The sequence below is a fragment of the Trichechus manatus genome, unplaced genomic scaffold (genome assembly GCF_000243295.1).
Source record: "Trichechus manatus latirostris isolate Lorelei unplaced genomic scaffold, TriManLat1.0 scaffold00153, whole genome shotgun sequence".
NCBI lineage: Eukaryota > Metazoa > Chordata > Mammalia > Sirenia > Trichechidae > Trichechus > Trichechus manatus.
The window spans coordinates 1,848,839-1,867,852 of record NW_004444089.1 but is presented as its reverse complement, the minus strand read 5'-3'; the positions used below and the strand labels follow the sequence as shown (position 1 = coordinate 1,867,852).

At 44.4% G+C, this 19,014-nt stretch overlaps 1 protein-coding gene across 12 annotated transcripts in view; it reads left to right on the top strand.

Annotated features, from left to right (window-relative positions):
- The window catches only part of DOCK9 (dedicator of cytokinesis 9), a 333,393-nt gene extending 315,676 nt beyond the window's left edge, over positions 1 to 17,717 (top strand). For 5 of the 12 annotated variants that reach the window (XM_023740328.1, XM_023740325.1, XM_023740322.1 and 2 more), the window contains 8 exons: positions 1,157 to 1,279; positions 2,851 to 2,964; positions 4,534 to 4,680; positions 8,693 to 8,903; positions 12,421 to 12,611; positions 14,196 to 14,296; positions 14,412 to 14,550; positions 16,462 to 17,717. In XM_023740328.1, the coding sequence (XP_023596096.1) occupies positions 1,157 to 1,279; positions 2,851 to 2,964; positions 4,534 to 4,680; positions 8,693 to 8,903; positions 12,421 to 12,611; positions 14,196 to 14,296; positions 14,412 to 14,550; positions 16,462 to 16,584 (1,149 nt within the window). In that variant the 3' untranslated portion in view covers positions 16,585 to 17,717. The remainder of the gene's footprint in view (positions 1 to 1,156; positions 1,280 to 2,850; positions 2,965 to 4,533; positions 4,681 to 8,692; positions 8,904 to 12,420; positions 12,612 to 14,195; positions 14,297 to 14,411; positions 14,551 to 16,461) is intronic. The other 7 variants (XM_023740321.1, XM_023740320.1, XM_023740324.1 and 4 more) reach the window with 3 other exon arrangements.
- The last annotated feature ends 1,297 nt before the right edge of the window (positions 17,718 to 19,014 follow it).

Genomic DNA, 19,014 nt, shown 5'->3' with positions numbered 1-19,014 from the left:
TGGGAGAAAATATTTGCAAAGCACATATATGATAAAGAACTTATATCTAACATATATAAAGAACTCTCCAGACCCAGTAATAAGAAAATAAACAACCCAATATAAATAGGAGCAAAAGAGTTGAACGGATACTTCACTAAAGATATACAGATGACAAATAAACACGTGAAAATTTATTCACCACTATTAGTGAAACCCCACTCAAAGGGGCTTAAACGATAAAGGTTGAATATTGAGTTCCATCAGGAAATTCCGTAAGGAGAATGGCGTCAATGGCAGTGAATCCAAAGGTTAAAAAGTTATTAATAGTGTGGTTGCTCTTTATTTGTTGTTGGAGGGTGTGGCGGTGGTGGGAGGAGGATGCCCTTTCAACTCTGTACCTTTCGCTGTCATGAGATCGGTGCCAGCCTCAGTCAGAGCTACATGCTGTCCATTACCCCCTGCTCTCTGGTACAAGCTCTATGTCCCAGCGTTCCAAGCTGAGGTCCTAAAATTCTCCCTGATTGGCCAGTGTAGGTCACATGACCGCCCATGATGAAGTAATGACTGGTCAGGAGATAGGATCGTGCTGAGTAATTTAAATCTGAGCCACATGTCTTAGCCCTTGAGCCACAGGTAGTGTTAGCTTCCTGCAAAGTTGGAGGGCTTTATGCCGGCAGGGTGGCTGCCCAGACTTCAGTGGGGGCACTTCTAGGGCAGGGGGAGAGGATGTTGGGGAGGCAGGCACAGTGCCTTCTCCATCACTAAACTGCTGTGAGTTGTTTACTTAGGGTTGGAGTCATATGCCTAGTAAGCATGTCTCAGCGTTGTCACTGTCCCTCAGAAAGGACATTTTTTTTCTAAATTACTTCTGTGAGAGAGAACTAAACATTGAGAGCCTGTGTGAAGCTATAAATGTGGGTTTTTTCCATGCAGGTCACTGTGACACCGTCATTATAATGGGGCCCTTTGTCATTTTTGCTTGTAAACATGACTGAAAAAAATGGCTCCTTAGAAAAGAACAGAATGATAAATTGTTAAAAGTGTGCAAGTTAGTGTTTTAAAATACTGTATGTATATTTTGAAATTTTCATGTAGCCTCCTTACCAGTTACACGTTCTGAAAAGAATCGACTGTCGCGTCCCCCACCCTCCTAACGCTCTTCCTCTGTGATTAGGACGTGCTGACGGAGCTTCTAGAACAGTGTGCAGATGGGCTCTGGAAGGCCGAGCGCTACGAGCTGATCGCCGACATCTACAAACTCATCATCCCAGTTTACGAGAAGCGGAGGGATTTTGAGGTACCTGAGTAATTTGGTTTTTTTCTCCCTATTTGAGAGGACGGTGGAGTGACACATATTTCCAGACCTACTTCCATGCAGAGAGAGCGAGCAGGCCACGGGTCAGTGATGAAAAGGGGGTCCCTGTCCCACCACTCTTCCCTGGAGATGATGACAAGTCTCCACCCTCAAACCCACCAGACCGTCATATACACGGCACCCCCTACACATCCCAAACAAGTGAGACCACCTTCACCCCACTTTTGACAAGTTGCCAGGAACAGAGCTTTGTAGTCACCAGGTGCTGGATCCTCAGATCTCCTCCGTGTTCCACTTGTCTGGGTGTCCCTTCCATCCTTCCTGGACTGGCCTGGGAGTCCGGTACCTCTTAGAATGTCAAATGCAGTCATAGTAACAGCTGAGTCTAAAAATGTCAGCATAGGACTTTTCCATCTCTAACTTTTCAGGCTAACTAGAAAGCAGAATTTGCTTATCATAATGTGGAAAATCTTACCTCCTAAAATCGGGGTTGACAGGTCATCATAGGCAGGCTGGACTGTTGAACAGGAAATATTGTGATTCAGAAATATCACCACGACTTGTACACCAGGGCACATCTACAGCACTCTTCACAACAGCCGGAAACCCTGGGGGCGCAGTGGTTAAGAGCTACGGCTGCTAACTGAAAGGTCGGCAGTTGGAATCCACCAGGTGCCCCTTGGAGACCCTATGGAGCAGTTCTACTCTGTCCTACAGAGTCGCTACGAGTCGGAATTGACTCGATGGCAACGGGTTCGGGTTTTTTTTTTTTTTTTCCACTGTAGCCAAAAGGGGAAGCAGCCTAGCTGTCCAGCAGCAGATGACTGGATAAATGTGTTACGTATGTTGAGTCATAAAGAGAAATGAAGTCCTGGTGCATGCTAACATGGGTGCACCTTGACGACACGATGCTGAGTGCAGTCAGTCACAAAGGGACAAGTACCGTGTGATCCCACTTGTGTGAAATACCTAGAACAGGCAAGTGTGGAGAGACCAAGTTCATTAGTGGTGACCAGGGGCAGGTGGGTGGGCGTGAGGGGGAAGAGGGAGCTCACCGCTTAGGGCTCACTGCTTAGCTCACTGCTTTGGTTAAGGGTGATGGAAAATTCTGGAAACAGATAGTGGTGATGGCTGAACAGCATGATGAACATAATGTCAGTGAATTGTACATGTGAAAAAATGTTGAAATGGCTAATGTTTTGTTGCATATATACCACAATTTTTAAAAAATCACTCCAAGTTACACAGTCAAAGATATATTCTTGATGTTTTACTCGAGTTTAAGGAATTTTTGGAAACCCTGGTGGTGTGGTGGTTAAGTGCTAGACGGCTAACCAAAAGGTTGGCAGTTCGAATCCACCAGGCACTCCTTGGAAACGCTATGGGGCAGTTCTGCTGTGTCCTGTAGGGTCATTATGAGTCGGAATCGACTCCACAGCAGCGGGTTTGTTTTTTTAAGGAATTTTTACCTGCCTTATCACATTTGATGGTTATTTTAAAATTGATTGTATTTTTTGCAAGTGGGAAGACATGGGTGTTGTTCTCATTTCCAGAGGCTGGCCCATCTGTATGACACGCTGCACCGGGCCTACAGCAAAGTGACCGAGGTCATGCACTCAGGCCGCAGGCTGCTGGGTACCTACTTCCGGGTGGCCTTCTTCGGACAGGTGAGCCGCACCTCCCCTTCCTCTAGGCCGTCATGCCTCTTTTATTTTTTTTAACTCTATGAAGTTATTTTGTAAATTTTTTGTTTTAACTTCTATAAATGCTAATTTGATGAATTTGTCATATTTAGTATGATTCTTATCTTCCTCAGTAAACTTTCTGCTTTTTTTTTTTTTCCTTTTTCTTTCTTCCTGTCTTTTCTTTGTTACTCTCTTAAGGCAGCGGTAAGTCCTCCCTCCGTGAGACAGTCTTAGCGGCATCTTTGATGCTTCAGTGTGGTTTGCAAGGTTCCTTTCAAGCTTGTATGTATATCTGTCCAGTCATTACGAACTCAAAAGAAAAAAAATTAACATTTTATTCCATTTACAGAAATAAATCACCTGTCTCCTTATACATCTGTACTGCATGTTTTAAACCAAACTTAAGACTTCCTGGTTTCCTTTGTGCCTGTACATCTTTATCTTTGTTAATATAATATCTCCACAAGTACGTTTACCATTGTAATAGTTCAGAAACCCTATTTGGAGGGGTTCATTTAAATTTAACTTAAATTTTAACCTTCAAATCGCTAACATTAATAAATGGTATAAATTAAAATCCATTTATTTAGGGTGTGTGGTTTCTATGAGCACTGTGTAATTTCAGTTTATTCTGTTATTGTCTTTTATAACTTTATAGCAATACCAGTTTACAGACAGTGAAACAGACGTGGAGGTAATTACAGTAAATGCTTTAAAAGCAAGTAATGTAGTGAAATGACTGCATCGAAACTCCTAGTTTGATGTGGGTGTTTTTTGTTTCGTGTTAGCTTGCTTTTTTTTTTTTTTTTTTTTTAATACACTCTGGGTTTTTTTGCACCATTTTCTTTCTTTTCTTTTAGATGAGAAATTTTTTTTTAATTTATTTCAGATATTAACCCTGGTCTGGATTTTTTTATTTTCAACCTTTTTCACTTCCCAGGCAATTCTAAGCCTTGTTGTATTCAAACAAGATTGGAGCTAAAACGGATGGTGGCTGGTGATAATGACAATATTTTCTGATATTGTACTATGGGGCCTTTAATGCTTTTCTTATCAGTAAAGCAAAATAGAAGTTCCCAGACTTCACATAACTTCTGCTGACGGTTCTCCAGGCCCCAGCGCTTCAGCTTGTGCCATAAAAATCCTGTGTAAATGGGCCGGGTCCAGAAGAAGGGTTTCTGAGACCCGCCTCCAGCAGGCTGTTGGATCTTTTTGTCGTTGTTGGGTTCTGCTTCTTGGGAATGTGAAACAGGCTGAATCCTTTCACTAGACTTGACTGAGAGAACACAGCCTTGAATCCGAAATCTTTTATTTCACTCAACACTTAATGACAACGTCATTGAATAAACTTGACGTTTTATGTTCTTAATTTTTGCACCCAGACTTCACATTATTATCATTTTCCTTCCCATCAGGAAAGCCTGTTGACATGGGATTTTATTTTAGAATCATTCTTTTTTGTTTGTGTGTCTTATAACAAAAGAACTCTTCCTGGGTGGTAAGCTTCGGGCTTGTGTTTGAGGCCAGCTGTGATGGTGCTTTATGTCGCAGGGATTCTTTGAAGATGAGGATGGAAAGGAGTACATCTACAAGGAACCCAAACTCACGCCTCTGTCAGAAATTTCTCAGAGACTCCTTAAACTCTACTCTGATAAATTTGGTTCTGAAAATGTGAAAATGATACAGGATTCTGGCAAGGTATGACCATCTTCAGATAAGTTCCCTAGCAATGTAGTTTTTTTTTTATTGATTATGTGTGATTGGTCATGTATTATCTATTCATAAGTGTGTGTAGGGAAAAAAAAAAAAAAAGAAAGACCCAGGGAAAAATCAAGTGTGGCCTTCAGTGGCAGGATTATTTTTTTCTTCTTAATACCTTTCAGTATTTTCCAGGTGTCCTTCATTAAGCAAATCTTTATAATTTTCAAGATATTGTTTTACAAAATAATTGACGTCTGAAACAGGTAGCATGTTGAGTCCAGGTATTTGGAAACGCTGTGACTGAGACGGCCTTCTCATTCCCGTGACTGACCTTTAGACAGACTTCTTCCTGACTCTAGGCCCCTGACCCCTGTCCTCCAGCCCCTACCTTACCCAGGGCCTAACTAGGGAGTCCTTGTCTCCTTTCCCTCTCCTCCGCCCTTACTGGACCCCGGTGGCCTATTCACAACAAAAGAAAGCATCCCACGCCATATGGCCCTAATTGCCCATCCTCCTGAAGAACCCCCTTAAGATCTTCCAGAACTCAGCCACTAGCCCACCCCAGCCCTTTGTTTCAGCAGAGTTGAGTTCACACCTAGCTTTGGTCTCTCCCCGAAGGCAATAGCGTTTGAATAAAGTCATCCAACATCTGTTGAATGTTGCCCATTGTAACATTGACAGTTCTCTTACTCATGCACTTGGCACTGTGCTGGCGCTCTGTATGACTGGTTGTTGGATGTATGGACAGAAGAAGAGATGCGCAGGCAGACAGACAGACCAAGGAATGAACTAGCTAGCTAGCACACTTGTGGGGATGAGATCTTCTTCGTATGTTGAGAGGTTGTCCTCTGTTACACTGTGCTAATGAAGATCTAAGCGCACATTTTTTCCTGTACATTTATTGGCCCGCTCCCCTCAGGATCTCTCTAGGAAGTTAGGCGTCCCTTAACTGCTGGGAAGTCAGGCACGGATAGAATGCCTGTTCTTTGCATTGAAAATGCTCCTGTTGCTCAGCCTTCCGCCATTAATAAGCGTCCTGCCTCTTTCCCAAGTACACAATGTTCATCATCCTTCGTAGTTCCTATGAGTCGGAGTCGACTCGATGGCAACGGGTTTGGTTTTGGTTTTTGTAGTTCCTTTTCGGAGCCCTCCTTTGGGGTTCCCAGTATCTGGAACATGTTTTCTTGGGGCTCTTCATTTTCTCCAGGGAAGAATACTTCAGCGTCCTATCCAAGTGCATAGGGAGGTAGGGAGGGGACAAAGAAGGGGGCAGGGGTCTGACTGCTGAGTTCTGGATGCAGGAGAGAAGGGGATGATGGTGCCATATCGGCCTGCGGCCTGTCACTTCATCGCCCTATGTCGGCTGCATTCCTGGCCCTGCTTTCTGCTGAGCCCGCTTAGAGCTTATCCAGACCGATTTCTCCAGAGTACAACCTCTGTTCTCTTGTGGGTGAGGGGTTGGGGGAGGAAAGCTGGGGTTTCACCACTCCAGATAGAGACTTTCAGCCACTCGTCCTGTTTGCAGCCCCACACCTCCCCACCATAACTCTTATCTTTAAAAAATAGACCACTGCTGAGAGTCCCGGATGGAGCAGGAGAAAGGTGGGGTGCAGAACTCAAATTCTGGTAAGAAGACCATATTTAATGGTCTGAGACTGGAGGAACCCCGGAAAGCACGGCCCCCAGATTCTCTGTTTAGCCTAGAACTAAAACAATTTCCGAGGCCAACTCTTCAGACAGGGATTGGACTGGACCGTGGGACATAAAGTGATACCCGTGAGGAGTGTGCCTCTTAGCCGAAGTAGATACAGGAGACCAAATGGGCAGCTTCTGTCCAGAGGTGAGATGGGAAGGCAGAGAGGGTTAGGAGCTGGTTGAATGGACTTGGGGAATCAGGGGTGGAAAGGACGAGTGTGCTGTCACGGTACGGGGAGAACAATTAGGGTCACTTAACGATATACGTATAAATTTTTGTATGGGAAAAAAACCACTGCCATCGAGTCTATTCCGACTCATAGCAACCTTTGTCTTAGGAACTGCAAATGCTGGTCCTCCCAGGCTTCTGCGGGGTGAACCAACTCACTTCCTGTTGTTGTCCGCCTGCATGGGCACATGGCTTATAACCTTCTCCACGCTGCCAAGTTAGGTAGCGTACCTCCATGTCTCTGTCTGTCTTCCAAAAATTCATTGAAATCTCTTTCACTTTGTCTCCTGTTCTCTTCTGGGTCCTTGTAGGTTAATTCTTTACTGTCAGGTTAACAGAGTTACAGAAGGGGAAGGGGACGAACATGTTTTTGTCCATCTGTAAGTGGAAGCTCAACACAACCGTATTAAGACCTGCTTACTTCTTAGACCAGAACATTCAGGTCCAGTTTGTCTTTTTAGCTCTGAAACTGAAACCTTTGTCTGGGGTCAAGCCGTGGCTTCAGCATTACAGCTGTCTCTGAGAGTTCTCATGCGTTCTGCTTCCCCTCTTAGTATGTAGGTCTTTAGACAGCAGCTAAGAGAGTGAGCCAGCCTTTCTTTCTCCCAAGTACGGGTCCTTTCTTTCTACTCAGACAGACATACCACTTTGATAATGAAGGCTAGGGAAATGCTACGGAAAAATAGGCAAGAATGCTTCATTTCACTGAGTTTAAATTGTTTTGCTAAAGAAATTCAAGTTACAATGGTTAGCTAGTTTTTTTTTTTAATAGAAATAATAACTTCAGACTTCATTTATTCTCACTGCTTTTAAATTGTTTCTGCTAAAGAAATTTAAGTTGTAATGGCTAGCTAGATGGCCTTTTTTAAATACAGAAATAATAACTTCATGACTTCATTTATTTTCCTAACATTTAAGGCACTTTCACATCTGTTTTTCATTTTTCTCCCAAAAAAAAAAGAAAAAAGCTGTTGAGAGAGCAGTGGTGCATGATACTTTGAGACCAATAAACCATCATGTTCTCATTCATTTGCCTGCCTTTATACCAGGATAGTCTTCCAAGTTCTCTGCACAGCCATTTCTTGCACGCTGCTTTTTATTGCTCTCAAAGGTTAACTTTAATTAAAATGTGTAAAATGTATTTGTCTCCCTACTAAATTAAATTAGCTTTTGTTTCTTATGAAAATACCTATGCTTAATTTTCTGTCACGAAGAAGTGTAGTTTTAAAAGCATTTCTGTGTTGAGTTAATCAGGAACTAAACTTACAGTCTCTTAGATTAATCTGTACCTGTATTAGATTAGATAATCTACAGCTGTATGAATTATAATCAGGGGACCTAGTTTTCAAACATTATTAAAAAAAAAGTTTCCTCTCTTAACAACGACATACATAAATATGCAGTTTAGATCATCAGAGACATCCAGAAACAAGAAAATTACTCTATCATCTTCTTAAAAAAAAAAATGTTATGAAAAAAAAATAGTGGGGACTACATCTAGATTAAGCAAAACTAAAGAGACATGACAACTAAATGTTTAAAGAGACATGACAACTAAATGTTAAGTGTGATCATTGATTAGATTCTGGTTCAAACATCATAAATAGCTATGAGTGGTATTTGGGGACATTTGAGAAAATGTTCATGTAGACCGAGCACTGGGTGATACTAGAGAATTGACTTTGTTAGGTAAGATTAACGATATTGCATTTACGTAGAGAATTTCCTTGGTTTTAGGAGATGCCGGCTGAAATGCCATGATGTGGACCCCTTTGAAATAGTCCAGCATTTTGTGTGTGTGTGTGTGTGTGTGTGTGTGTGTGTGTGTGTGTGTGTGTGTGTGTGTGTGTGGTGTGTGTGTGTATGCATACATGCATAAATATACACATGCATGTCGATTTGAAACAAATGTAGCAAAATATTAGCAATTGTTGAAATCTAAGTGGCAGGTGTATAAATGTTCACTCTACTATTTTTTCAAAAAACATTTATTAGGAAAAAGTAGGGAAAAAAAACACAGCTGATGCAGTTTTGAAAGGTTTCTTTAAATAGCACCCATCTTCAATGTTGCTTATTCATATGAAGGTCAACCCTAAGGATCTGGATTCCAAGTATGCGTACATCCAGGTGACCCACGTGATCCCATTCTTTGACGAGAAAGAATTGCAAGAAAGGAAAACGGACTTTGAGAGATCGCACAACATCCGGCGCTTCATGTTCGAGATGCCCTTCACTCAGACGGGGAAGAGGCAGGGGGGTGTGGCAGAGCAGTGCAAACGCCGCACCGTCCTCACAGGTACACAGTGGGGCCTCCCTCGGGAGGGGCTCGGCTGGGCCTCTTCGGTCGCGGACGGTGCTGCCTACGGCGTTCACTGTAAGGAGTGAGCAAGCTTTAGGTTTGGAAGGGGCCACAGGGCTCACTTCCCCCCCTGCCCATTTCCTTTTCACATTTAGGAGGGGCTGACTTTGTGTAATACTCTATCCTGTTGAATTTCATAGCCTGTATGTGAACGCATTTCCCCTTTTTGGAATCTGATGAAAACAGTGCACTCTCATCTCCCCAGAAAGCTTCTACACACAATTTTAAGTGACCTACAGACCCCTCTGAAATTCGTGTGGACCCCTGTATAGGGCCATGGTCCCCAGGTGAAGGGCCCTGCACACAGCCCTGTCTCATGTCCCTGCAGCCCACAGCTCTACATGGGCCTGTCCGCTGACTTCAGGCTGAGGGAGTGAGCGAGTGAGTGAATGGCACAGGACGCTGGATCCCTCCCGCCTCACTGCTGATGGAGGTTGGCCGGCCTCAGCCTGAATGCCCCCAGTGCCAGGGAGCACGCTGCGTTCAGGGCTTTCACTGGCCCCTTTGTCACTGTTTGTTTAGTGATGGATAATTTAGTCTCAGAAGTGTGTTTTTTCATCATTTTCCAGTTCCTGACAAGGGTAGAACCCTCTGGGAGTGGTTTTTACCATCTTGAAGCAGCCTGACCCATCCACACTTAGGTCAAGTCAGCAGTGTAGCTGGGGTAAGCTAAAATGAAACACTTTCTGGACATGACGGAGTAGGTGGAGAACCTGCCTGGAGTGCTGAGTGTGTCAGTACCCCCCCCCCCCCATTTAGGCACGTTTCCAGCCAGAGTGGCCTTAGCTAAGCTGAACAGGACGCTCCCACTGCTGCTCTGGAAGTCTGTGCTGGGGAGATTCCACGTGGGCACAGAAAGCGAAAGGAGGGCTGTCAGGACGCTGGATTTCAGGGGAGGCTTAGCTCGCACCACTGATTCACTTTAAACTACACCTCAATAAAGCTGTTAGCAAAAAACCCCACATATGTCTAGTATATGGAGCGCTGGTGGCGCGGTAGTTAAGAGCTACAGCCTGCTCCGGCTGCTGACCAAAAGGTCGGCGGTTCTACTCTGTCCTGTAGAGTCGCCATGAGTCGGAATCGACTCGACAGCAATGGGTTTGGTTTCGGTTAGAAGGGAACTGAGATAAAAATTAGGGGGAAAAAAATTCTACTTTCTTAGTCCCTCCCCCTGCTTTTAGAATAATAACATTTGTAAAGCACCAACAGTACCATTCTCACGGTAGCCCCTTCCCCATGTAGAAATGACTTTTTCTAATGCACACCTCAGTAGAGTAGCAAATTCTTAATAGTTCAGATTTAATAATAAGATGCATTTCTAGGTGGAATCATTTTGTGGACGTTACCAGGTTAGTGCTTATCTCCACAGCTGGGATGACCTTACTTTTGATCCCTCTGTCAGTAATGATCGGTGGGCTGTGTCGGGACCGCCAGCATCACCTGGGAACTTGTTGGAAATGAAAATTCTCAGGCCTCACCCCTGACCTACTGAATCACCAGCTGCGGGGGGGCGGCGTGGCCATGTGTATTAACTAGCCTTCCCGGCGATTCCGGTTCACACTCAAGTTTGAGAACTACTGCTAAAAATAAACCTCGTTCACTGAGGAGTCAAGGTCTGGATTTGTTGTTTTTGTATTATGGTAACGCACTGATTCATACACAGTTACCCTAGGGTGTTTCCCCTGGGCACTTTCCACAAGGGCTGTAGTTCACCATGTTGGTGCAGGTATGTTAGATTAGATAAAGGACGTGAACAGAACTGTGTGTGCCAGAACCGAAGGGTTCAAAGACTCAGAGTCCACCAGGGAGAGGCACGGTAAGCCCACATGCTGTTGACTTACTTAGGGAAACAGCCACGGGGCCAAGAACCCGCAGTGTGGGGCAGGGAAGAGCCTGGGCTGGGGAGCCTCACAGACCCAGGTTCAGATCCTCTCTGTGTGGCCTTGGGCTGGTCACTTAACCTCACTGTGCCTCAGTTTCCTCATCTCTGTAAAATGAGAGTTATAATACCCATCTGCCTGCACTGTATAATGTGTAAACCGTAACCAGGAAAGAAAAGGATGGCTTCATTTTGCTAGGAGTTGTGGTTCAGTGGTAGAATTCTCACCTTTTGTGCAGGAGACCCTGGTTTGCCTCCCACGCAGGCACAGCCACCACTCATCTGACAGTGGAGACTTGCTTGTTGCTGTGATGCTGAATAGACTTCAGGGGAGCGTCCAGATTGTCTTAGCCGAGAAGCAAGCAAGCCCGGTAGTCTACTTCTGAAAAGTCAGCCAATGAAAACCCTTAGCCCACAACAACCCAGTCCCCTTGTTTATGGGGCCACCAGCTCGACAGCAGCTACAACAAACAGTATCCATCATGAGCTCCTCGCCCTTCAAGGCTGACATGAGCAAAGGGGGTTGGTTATGGAAGACCAGAACACAGACGAGATGCAGTCTTTGCCCTGAAAGATCTTAGCATTACTGAAAGGTTTTTACTGTGCAGTATAAAAATGCTACTAATAAGAAAGCCTGTCAACTCTCCGTCAACCTTTAGTTAAAGATAAACAGACGGGGGCATTCTGAAGACTTTGAACTTGAGAGTTCCCCTTAAGTTATTAATCCCTCCGGTTCTTCTTCCATTGCATCAGATCTGACCTTTGGCCTTCCAAGCTGTAGGAGAGCCCTCTCTGGCCTGCCCAGCCAAGGATCACTTTTCCTGGGGAGTTCACAACCGGTAATTGCAATTGTGTGAACATTCAGAAAACCACCCTCCAGGCTCCTCAGGTGTAAAGTTCTCAGTCTGCCCCCCAACATGATCGCCCTCCTTTCCTGCTTTCCTGGACAGTTGCCATGACGTTTCTTCCTAGTCACTATTTCAAGGCCGCCTTAGTCATGTCCACACTCCCGTCGTTTGCCAGCAACTCAGGCTGGAGCCCTGGTAGCGTAGTGGTTAAGCGCTCAGGCCAAAAGTCAGCAGTACGAACCCAGTAGCTGCTCCTTGGAAACCCTATGGGGCAGTGCTACTCTGTCCTACAGCGTCGCTATGAGTGGGAATCAACTCAATGGCAACGGGTTTCAGGTTGGAAATATTCTTCAGTTTAACCAGACCACACACTCAGCCACACTTAACCAGGCATCTCGCCCTGATTCTCCTTCCAAGGACCGCGGATCATCACTGTGGGCCATTAATAACACAGTGGCTTGCCGACTCAGTCGCCTCGTTTTCCACCTTCCAGGGTCAGTTTTCCACCATAGGCCTCATTCTTTATCTGTAAAATGGGAGTAATTAGCTTCTTAACAATTTTATTGAGAGGGTTAATGAAATAACATGTACAGGGCGCTCAGCCTGCCTGGCCCAGGGTAAGCACTCGGGTGTAGCCATCAGCTATGGTTATAATGTGTGACCGATTTTAAGACTCATTACAAAGACCGTGCAAGCTGGGGAGTAACTGGCGCTTGCCCTTCCGCAGCAATCCACTGCTTCCCGTACGTGAAGAAGCGGATCCCTGTCATGTACCAGCACCACACCGACCTGAACCCCATCGAAGTAGCCATCGACGAGATGAGCAAGAAGGTGGCCGAGCTCCGGCAGCTGTGCGCCTCAGCTGAGGTGGACATGATCAAGCTGCAGCTTAAGCTCCAAGGCAGCGTGAGCGTTCAGGTGAGCATCAGCACCCTCGGGCAAGAGGCAGACGCAGGGCAGTAGAGGGGGAGGCTCCTGTGCACCCTGGCAAATTTCAAGACATTCAGACCAGTGAGGCCTAGTTTAGGCCGATCCCTAGGTTTCACCAGGTGGTCCCCAGTTCACCTTCCCCCAGTGTCTTGACGGTTAAATCAGAGGGAGAGTGGGCCAAGGGGACCCCACGCAGCCTCACCCATAAGATCTGTCATTCTCGCTAAGCTGTCTGCTAGACACAAGACACATACTAATCTGATTTTTCAGTAATTTAAGGAAGTCTAGGTCGCTATGAGTCAGAATCGACTTGATGGCAATGGGTTTTTTTTGTTTTTGTTTTTAGGTCCCTAATTGGAGCCCTGGTGGCACAGTGGTTAAGCACTCAGCTGCTGGCTAAAAGGTCAGCAGTTCAAACCCACCAGCCGCTCCGTGGGAGAAGGACGTGGCAGTCTGCTCCTGTAAAGATGACAGCCTTGGAGACCCTCTGGGGCAGTTCTACTCTGTCCTGTAGGGTCGCTAGGAGTCAGAACTGACTCCACGGCAATGGGTATAGGTCCCTAATTGGAAGCATTGAGACTCTTCTAAGTATGTAGTATGGCTAGCAATAGATTGTCTTATAACACTATTGTTTTCTGGTTTCTGTGAAAACTGTATCTGAAAAAGTACCCTAAGTTTCACTCTCTTCATAGTATCTTTTGATTAAATTCTTCATTTAAAATGGCCCAGTTAATCAGTGTGTCCTTTACGGGGAGCACTTTGTGTGTCCTCTTGAGAAATCTGTCCCCCTTCTGAGGTCTCAAAGATGATCGCCCAAGTTTTCCTCCTTTGTTGAGCACTGACATTGAGATCTACAATCCATCCGGAATTGATTTTTGTGTACAGTGTCAGAAAGGGTTCAAGATACATTTTTCTCTAATTAACGTTCACCATTTACTGACAAGATCATCCTTGATCTAGGTCCACATTACACAAATGTGTTCAGTTTGTGAAAAATCATCAAGGTGTACCCTTATGGTACATCCACTTTTCTGTCTGTAGATTATATACTTCAATAACAGGTTTTTAGAAAGGTATCATATGGTAAAATGAAATCCTTGACGATTTCATTTCAGTCTTTTCTCCATTTATCATGATGTTGCTTATTGGTCCAGTTGCGAGGATTGTTTTCTTTCTGTGGAGGTGTAATCCAGACACTGTAGTGTAGCACGAATTTCAGTAGCCTAAACACCTCAGTACTAAGAGTCCTTGATGTCCAGTTGGGAAGACTTGGGCTCTGATCCCACGTGTTTTTGCTGATTAGCTGTTTGACCTTGAGCAGATCCTTAACTTTTCCAAGCACTTACTTCCTGTTATATAAAACAAACCCTCATTAAGTGCCCTGTCTCTATCACAGGGTGGTATGATGAATAGCAAATGACATACAATAATGTGAGGTTTATTCAGTGTTTCCTCTTGGGTATGTCACTCGAGAGCAGGAGTCAGACTAAGTCACATGAACAGCATCTTTTGCACATGAAAAAAGATGATGGTAATTTTCTTCATAACATGAATTCTTGCTTCTTTGCCTAGGTCAATGCTGGTCCACTGGCATATGCCCGAGCTTTCTTAGATGACACAAACACAAAAAGATATCCTGACAATAAAGTGAAGTTGCTTAAGGAAGTGTTCAGGTAAAGCACACTGAAAATGTCTTTTCTCTTCAAGTATTGATAATTGCTATGATCATTCAGAAAAGAGACACTACCAGATGGACTCATTGTTGGTTCTCAATATGCCTTATCTCAGGCAATTTGTGGAAGCTTGTGGTCAAGCCTTAGCAGTAAATGAACGTCTGATTAAAGAAGACCAATTAGAGTATCAGGAAGAAATGAAGGCCAACTACAGGGAAATGGCAAAAGAGCTTTCTGAAATTATGCACGAGCAGGTAAGCGCCCCACTGGCTCTAGCAACTTGGAGCTCTTCTCCTTTAGGGGACGTGCATTAAGTTGGGGTCTCCAGTGCACGCTGTGACGATCTAAACCTTTCCACGTCCAGAACTTTGGCTTTTGAAACGTGGTACGGCATACCATTCATGCTATTCTCTAGCCCAGGGTATCTGGGAAATAGGTAACGAATTGCCCATCGGTCATGATCTAGAGTAACTGGAAGGCAGTGTCCAGCTTAGCTTAAGGAATTTCTGTTCCATTAAAAAAAAATAGGGTCATTCAATTCCTGGCTATTCGCAGCTGATCTGTTGTGGCTGCTGCTTCTAAATTCCTTGTCATTATGAGCATCTTTCATGACTGCATTGCTGTTATCTGGTTCCCTTGTTAATTCCTTTCAGCAGGATTCCATATGTAGGCTCACTAGTCATGGGGTGGTGGGTACAGAGTATAAAGCGAATGTCAACGAGCAGCATGCACATTATTGCTTTTTGAGGTGCCCATTCCCCATAACTCATCAGCCCTATAGGGTTGCTATGAGTCGGAATCAACTTGACAGCAAAGAGTTTGGTTTTTTTGGTTTATTCCCCATAAACTACAGTCTGCCTTTTTCCAAGCCTCTGTGCCAGATTTTATCATTAATGTTAGCACCTTGATAACACATAACTTGCTCTTTTATATTCCCTACATTATTTTTTAGTTTTGCAAAAAAGGAAACCAGAACCATTTGGGTCATATGATTTAGTTAGGAAATTTCTATTGCAGGAAACTAACTTAAATGTTTGAACTTTAACTCACTTGCTCTTTTTCTCTTCCATGCTACCATGTTCAGATGGGATGGTAATGTCATTTTCAATTTTATTTTTCTGAGCTTTAATCAGATAAGTCATACCAAGTCATTGCTGAGGCTTAGTGACTGGCATGATAGCAGTGCATATGCCAAGGAATGCCATCCTCTTCTAGACATTGAGGAAACTAGAAAAGTCTTTGAGATGTTTAGAGAAACTCTGTCTCCCCCATGAGACCTCCAGATGCCTGTAGAACAGACAGCTTGATGAGTAGGTGCCAGCCCTGGGCACTAGAAAAGATGGAGCCAGGAACAAAACACTGTGGGCCGACAATATTAAACTCTCAGATTGTATGGGCATTTAATACAGTGTGCGGTGCTCTGCTGAACTTCTCATTATCTCAACAACCATGAGGACTGAACTCCTTTCAACCATTAAGCAAAAAGGTTTGGGACCTGGGGTAAACTTGCTTTTGGTGTTTCCAAGGAGAGCCTTTGAGTGTGTATATTCTTCTGAGTTTCTGTCTGGCCAGGGGTCACTGGGTGTGAGAAGATGCTCGTTCAGTAGTCAGAGTTCAGGGTCAGAGTGGCAGCCTCGGTATCTTTCCCAGGCTGGAAATCTGTAAAATCCTGAGTGGTGCAGTGATTAAGAGCTTGGCTACTAACCAAAAAGGTCAGCAGTTTGAGTCCACTGGCCGCTGCTTGGAAACCCTATGGGGCCGTTCTACTCTACCCTGTAGGGTGGCTATAAGTCAGAATTGACTTGATGGCAGTGGGTTTGCTTTTTTTGTTTGTTCCTTTTAGAGAAACACAGGTGCTCCAAATTCATTTTAAAAGACTTACCAAGGCATGAGGCTAAGTCCTGTCCAAATCAAGTACATGTAAGCTAGGTCTCTCTCATACCTCAATTCCAGTGAACCTAAAAGGCTCTCCACTTACTTAGAAAGGAAGCAAAGCATGTTGTACTTATCACCCTGATCTGAAAATGGTCATTTACCAGGTGAGCTGCCAACAGCCTGTCTCTGTAGGCCACCCAAGCAGCGCTGTGCGAGCCATCTTAGGTTAATAAGCTGTGTGTGTTACGTTAACCACACTGTTGTGAGAACTGTTGTTTCTGTGTCTCGAGATCTGCCCCCTGGAGGAGAAGTCAAGCGTCCTACCGAATTCACTTCACATCTTCAATGCCATCAGCGGGACCCCAACAAGCACAGTGGTTCATGGGATGACCAGTTCTTCTTCAGTGGTGTGACCGCGCCTCATGGCCTGGGGGTGTGGACTCACCGGATCATTTGCAAACTCAGGATGATTTCCAAAGCCAGTCACTGGGCTCGTGCAAGACACGAGGGCTGAGCATGGGGGAGAGAAAGATAAGGAACTGTGTTATTTCATAGCCGATTTTCTATAGACGTAAAAAGAGGGTGCACGTATTTTTTTAAAATCTCGCTGGCAATATTCAGTTTTCATTGTGTCTTACGGAGATGGAGTAGGGAGTAAAATGTTCCTCTTCCTTACAGAGCACAGAGCAGTAGTAAAAGAACCGGCCTACAGAAAACACCCGTTCGGGAATGTCCATAGCAGTGACGGGAGCACTGAAATCGAGGCTAAGCTGGAAAATCTTGAAATATTTTTTTTTTCCTGTGGCACATTCAGGTTGAATACGAGAACTATTTTTGTGACTAGTTTTTGATGACTAAGGGAATTGACCAATGTAATTTTTGTACCAGTGAACCAGGAGGTTTAGTGCTTTTATACTTGTTTACATGCATTTAAAAACGGAAGGCTTAGAAGCTATGAGCTTAAAACTGGTCACGCGGTTTAGAACCAAAGCCTGTATTAGTAAACATAACCATGCTAAAGATGCGAAGGCAGTAAATTGTTATGTACATATCATTTGTTAATACCATCCCGGCATTCCGTACATACATGAATTACATTTATATACGTTTGTAATACTCACATCAGCTTCTGCGTTGAGTGTGCAACCAATTCGTGGTGTTCTCAGTATATGCAAAATACATTTGACTTTACTGTTTTATTCTTGTACATAAATAAGTGCAATATGGAGGTGTATACAGTCTTTGCTATGTTAGGTTTATAAACTGTTTTAAAAATGTCATCCTTTTGCCAAAGTGATAGAGTCTGTAATGGTGAATCGTAGGTCCTGTGGTGAATGGTGGTATAATTTAAAGCTTTCACCATGTTATATTTTCTTTGAAGACATTAATTTAGTAATTTTATATTTGGGGAAATAAAGGTTTTTAATTTTATTTAACTGGAATCACTGCCTGCTGTAATTAAACATTCTGTACCACATCTGTATTAAAAATAACATGGCTGATTTTTCGGTAGTGGATACTGGGTATTTATTGTTTGATAGTCCTAAAGGGGAGGAGGGCCACTAAAGTATTTGGGGATGAAATAACATGCAGTCTGTGATTTGCTTTGAAATACTCAGAAAGCGGGGATGGGTAGGTGAAACAAAACGTCGGTAATTGTTGAAGCTGAGGCTGGGTACATGAGGGATCATTCTACCAGTTTTTCTGCTTTTATGTATGTCTCTATGATACAGATTTCAAAAGGCAGGCCTGGGGTCAGCTCTTTTGGAGGACTTGGATAAATGTCCTACGGTACTGTGATCAACTCTGAATCGTCCCGGTTATTCCCAAGTCCACCCGGACACCTTTTTACCTCTGCCTTTCCCTCTGGGACAGTATCTCCATCGTCTGCCTTACTTGCTTTTGAGATGAACACTCTGGGTGAAGGTGGTCATTTCTTTCTCCTAGCAATGCCTACGCAGCCCCACAGCCTCATAAGCATCACAGCTGGGTCAGGTGAGGCTCAGGTACCAAGTGGTCCCAGCAGGTGAGTCAATTGTTCGATATCCATCCCCACACAGTTCCGGTGATGGAAGCACAAGGAGTCTCTACAAGAAACGAAACACCAAAATTTTCACCAATAACGTGCCCACCCGCATAAAACACTTATGGAAATACTGGGAGGAGGTGTAATGCATGTGTTATTTGCATAAAAATAGGGCAGCTGCTTTTCCTGCTAGAAGGGTTTCAAAGGCTGTCTTGTTGCATAACCACTTCAGGAAGGTGTGATGCTGTGAACATCTTGAGCACCCAGAAACAAAGGAGCCTGTCCGTCTTTGAAACACCTTCTCTCCATCCACGATCAGGCTGTACTTTACAGATGGAGAAGAGTCTTGGCGATGGGTCAGGGTGACTCACCAGCTGTGCCGGCCCAGCTGCCGTCCATGTAGACTTGGAGCTTAAGAAGATTCTCTGTGTGGGCTTACCATGAGTCTCTGACCCCCCAGCCCCGTGTAATAAACCGTAACTGTAACACCAGCAGGGGTGGGAATAAGAGTTTGTCTCCTGTGTCACTAAGCTGGATTTCCTAGTCCTAAATGCCTCATAGGAGCCCTGGTGGCGTGGTGGTTAAAGCTCTCGGCCACTAACCGAAAGATCAGCGGTTGGAGCCCACCAGCTGCTCCTCGGGAGAAAGATGTGGCAGTCTTGCTTCCATAAAGATTATAGCTTTGGAAACCATATGGGTCTGTTCTACTGTGTCCTATAGGGTCACTATGAGTCAGAATTGACTCGACGGCAATGGGTAAATGCCTCATGGAGAAGCCGTTACATACATCATCACGCAGAAAGATAAATATAAGTCT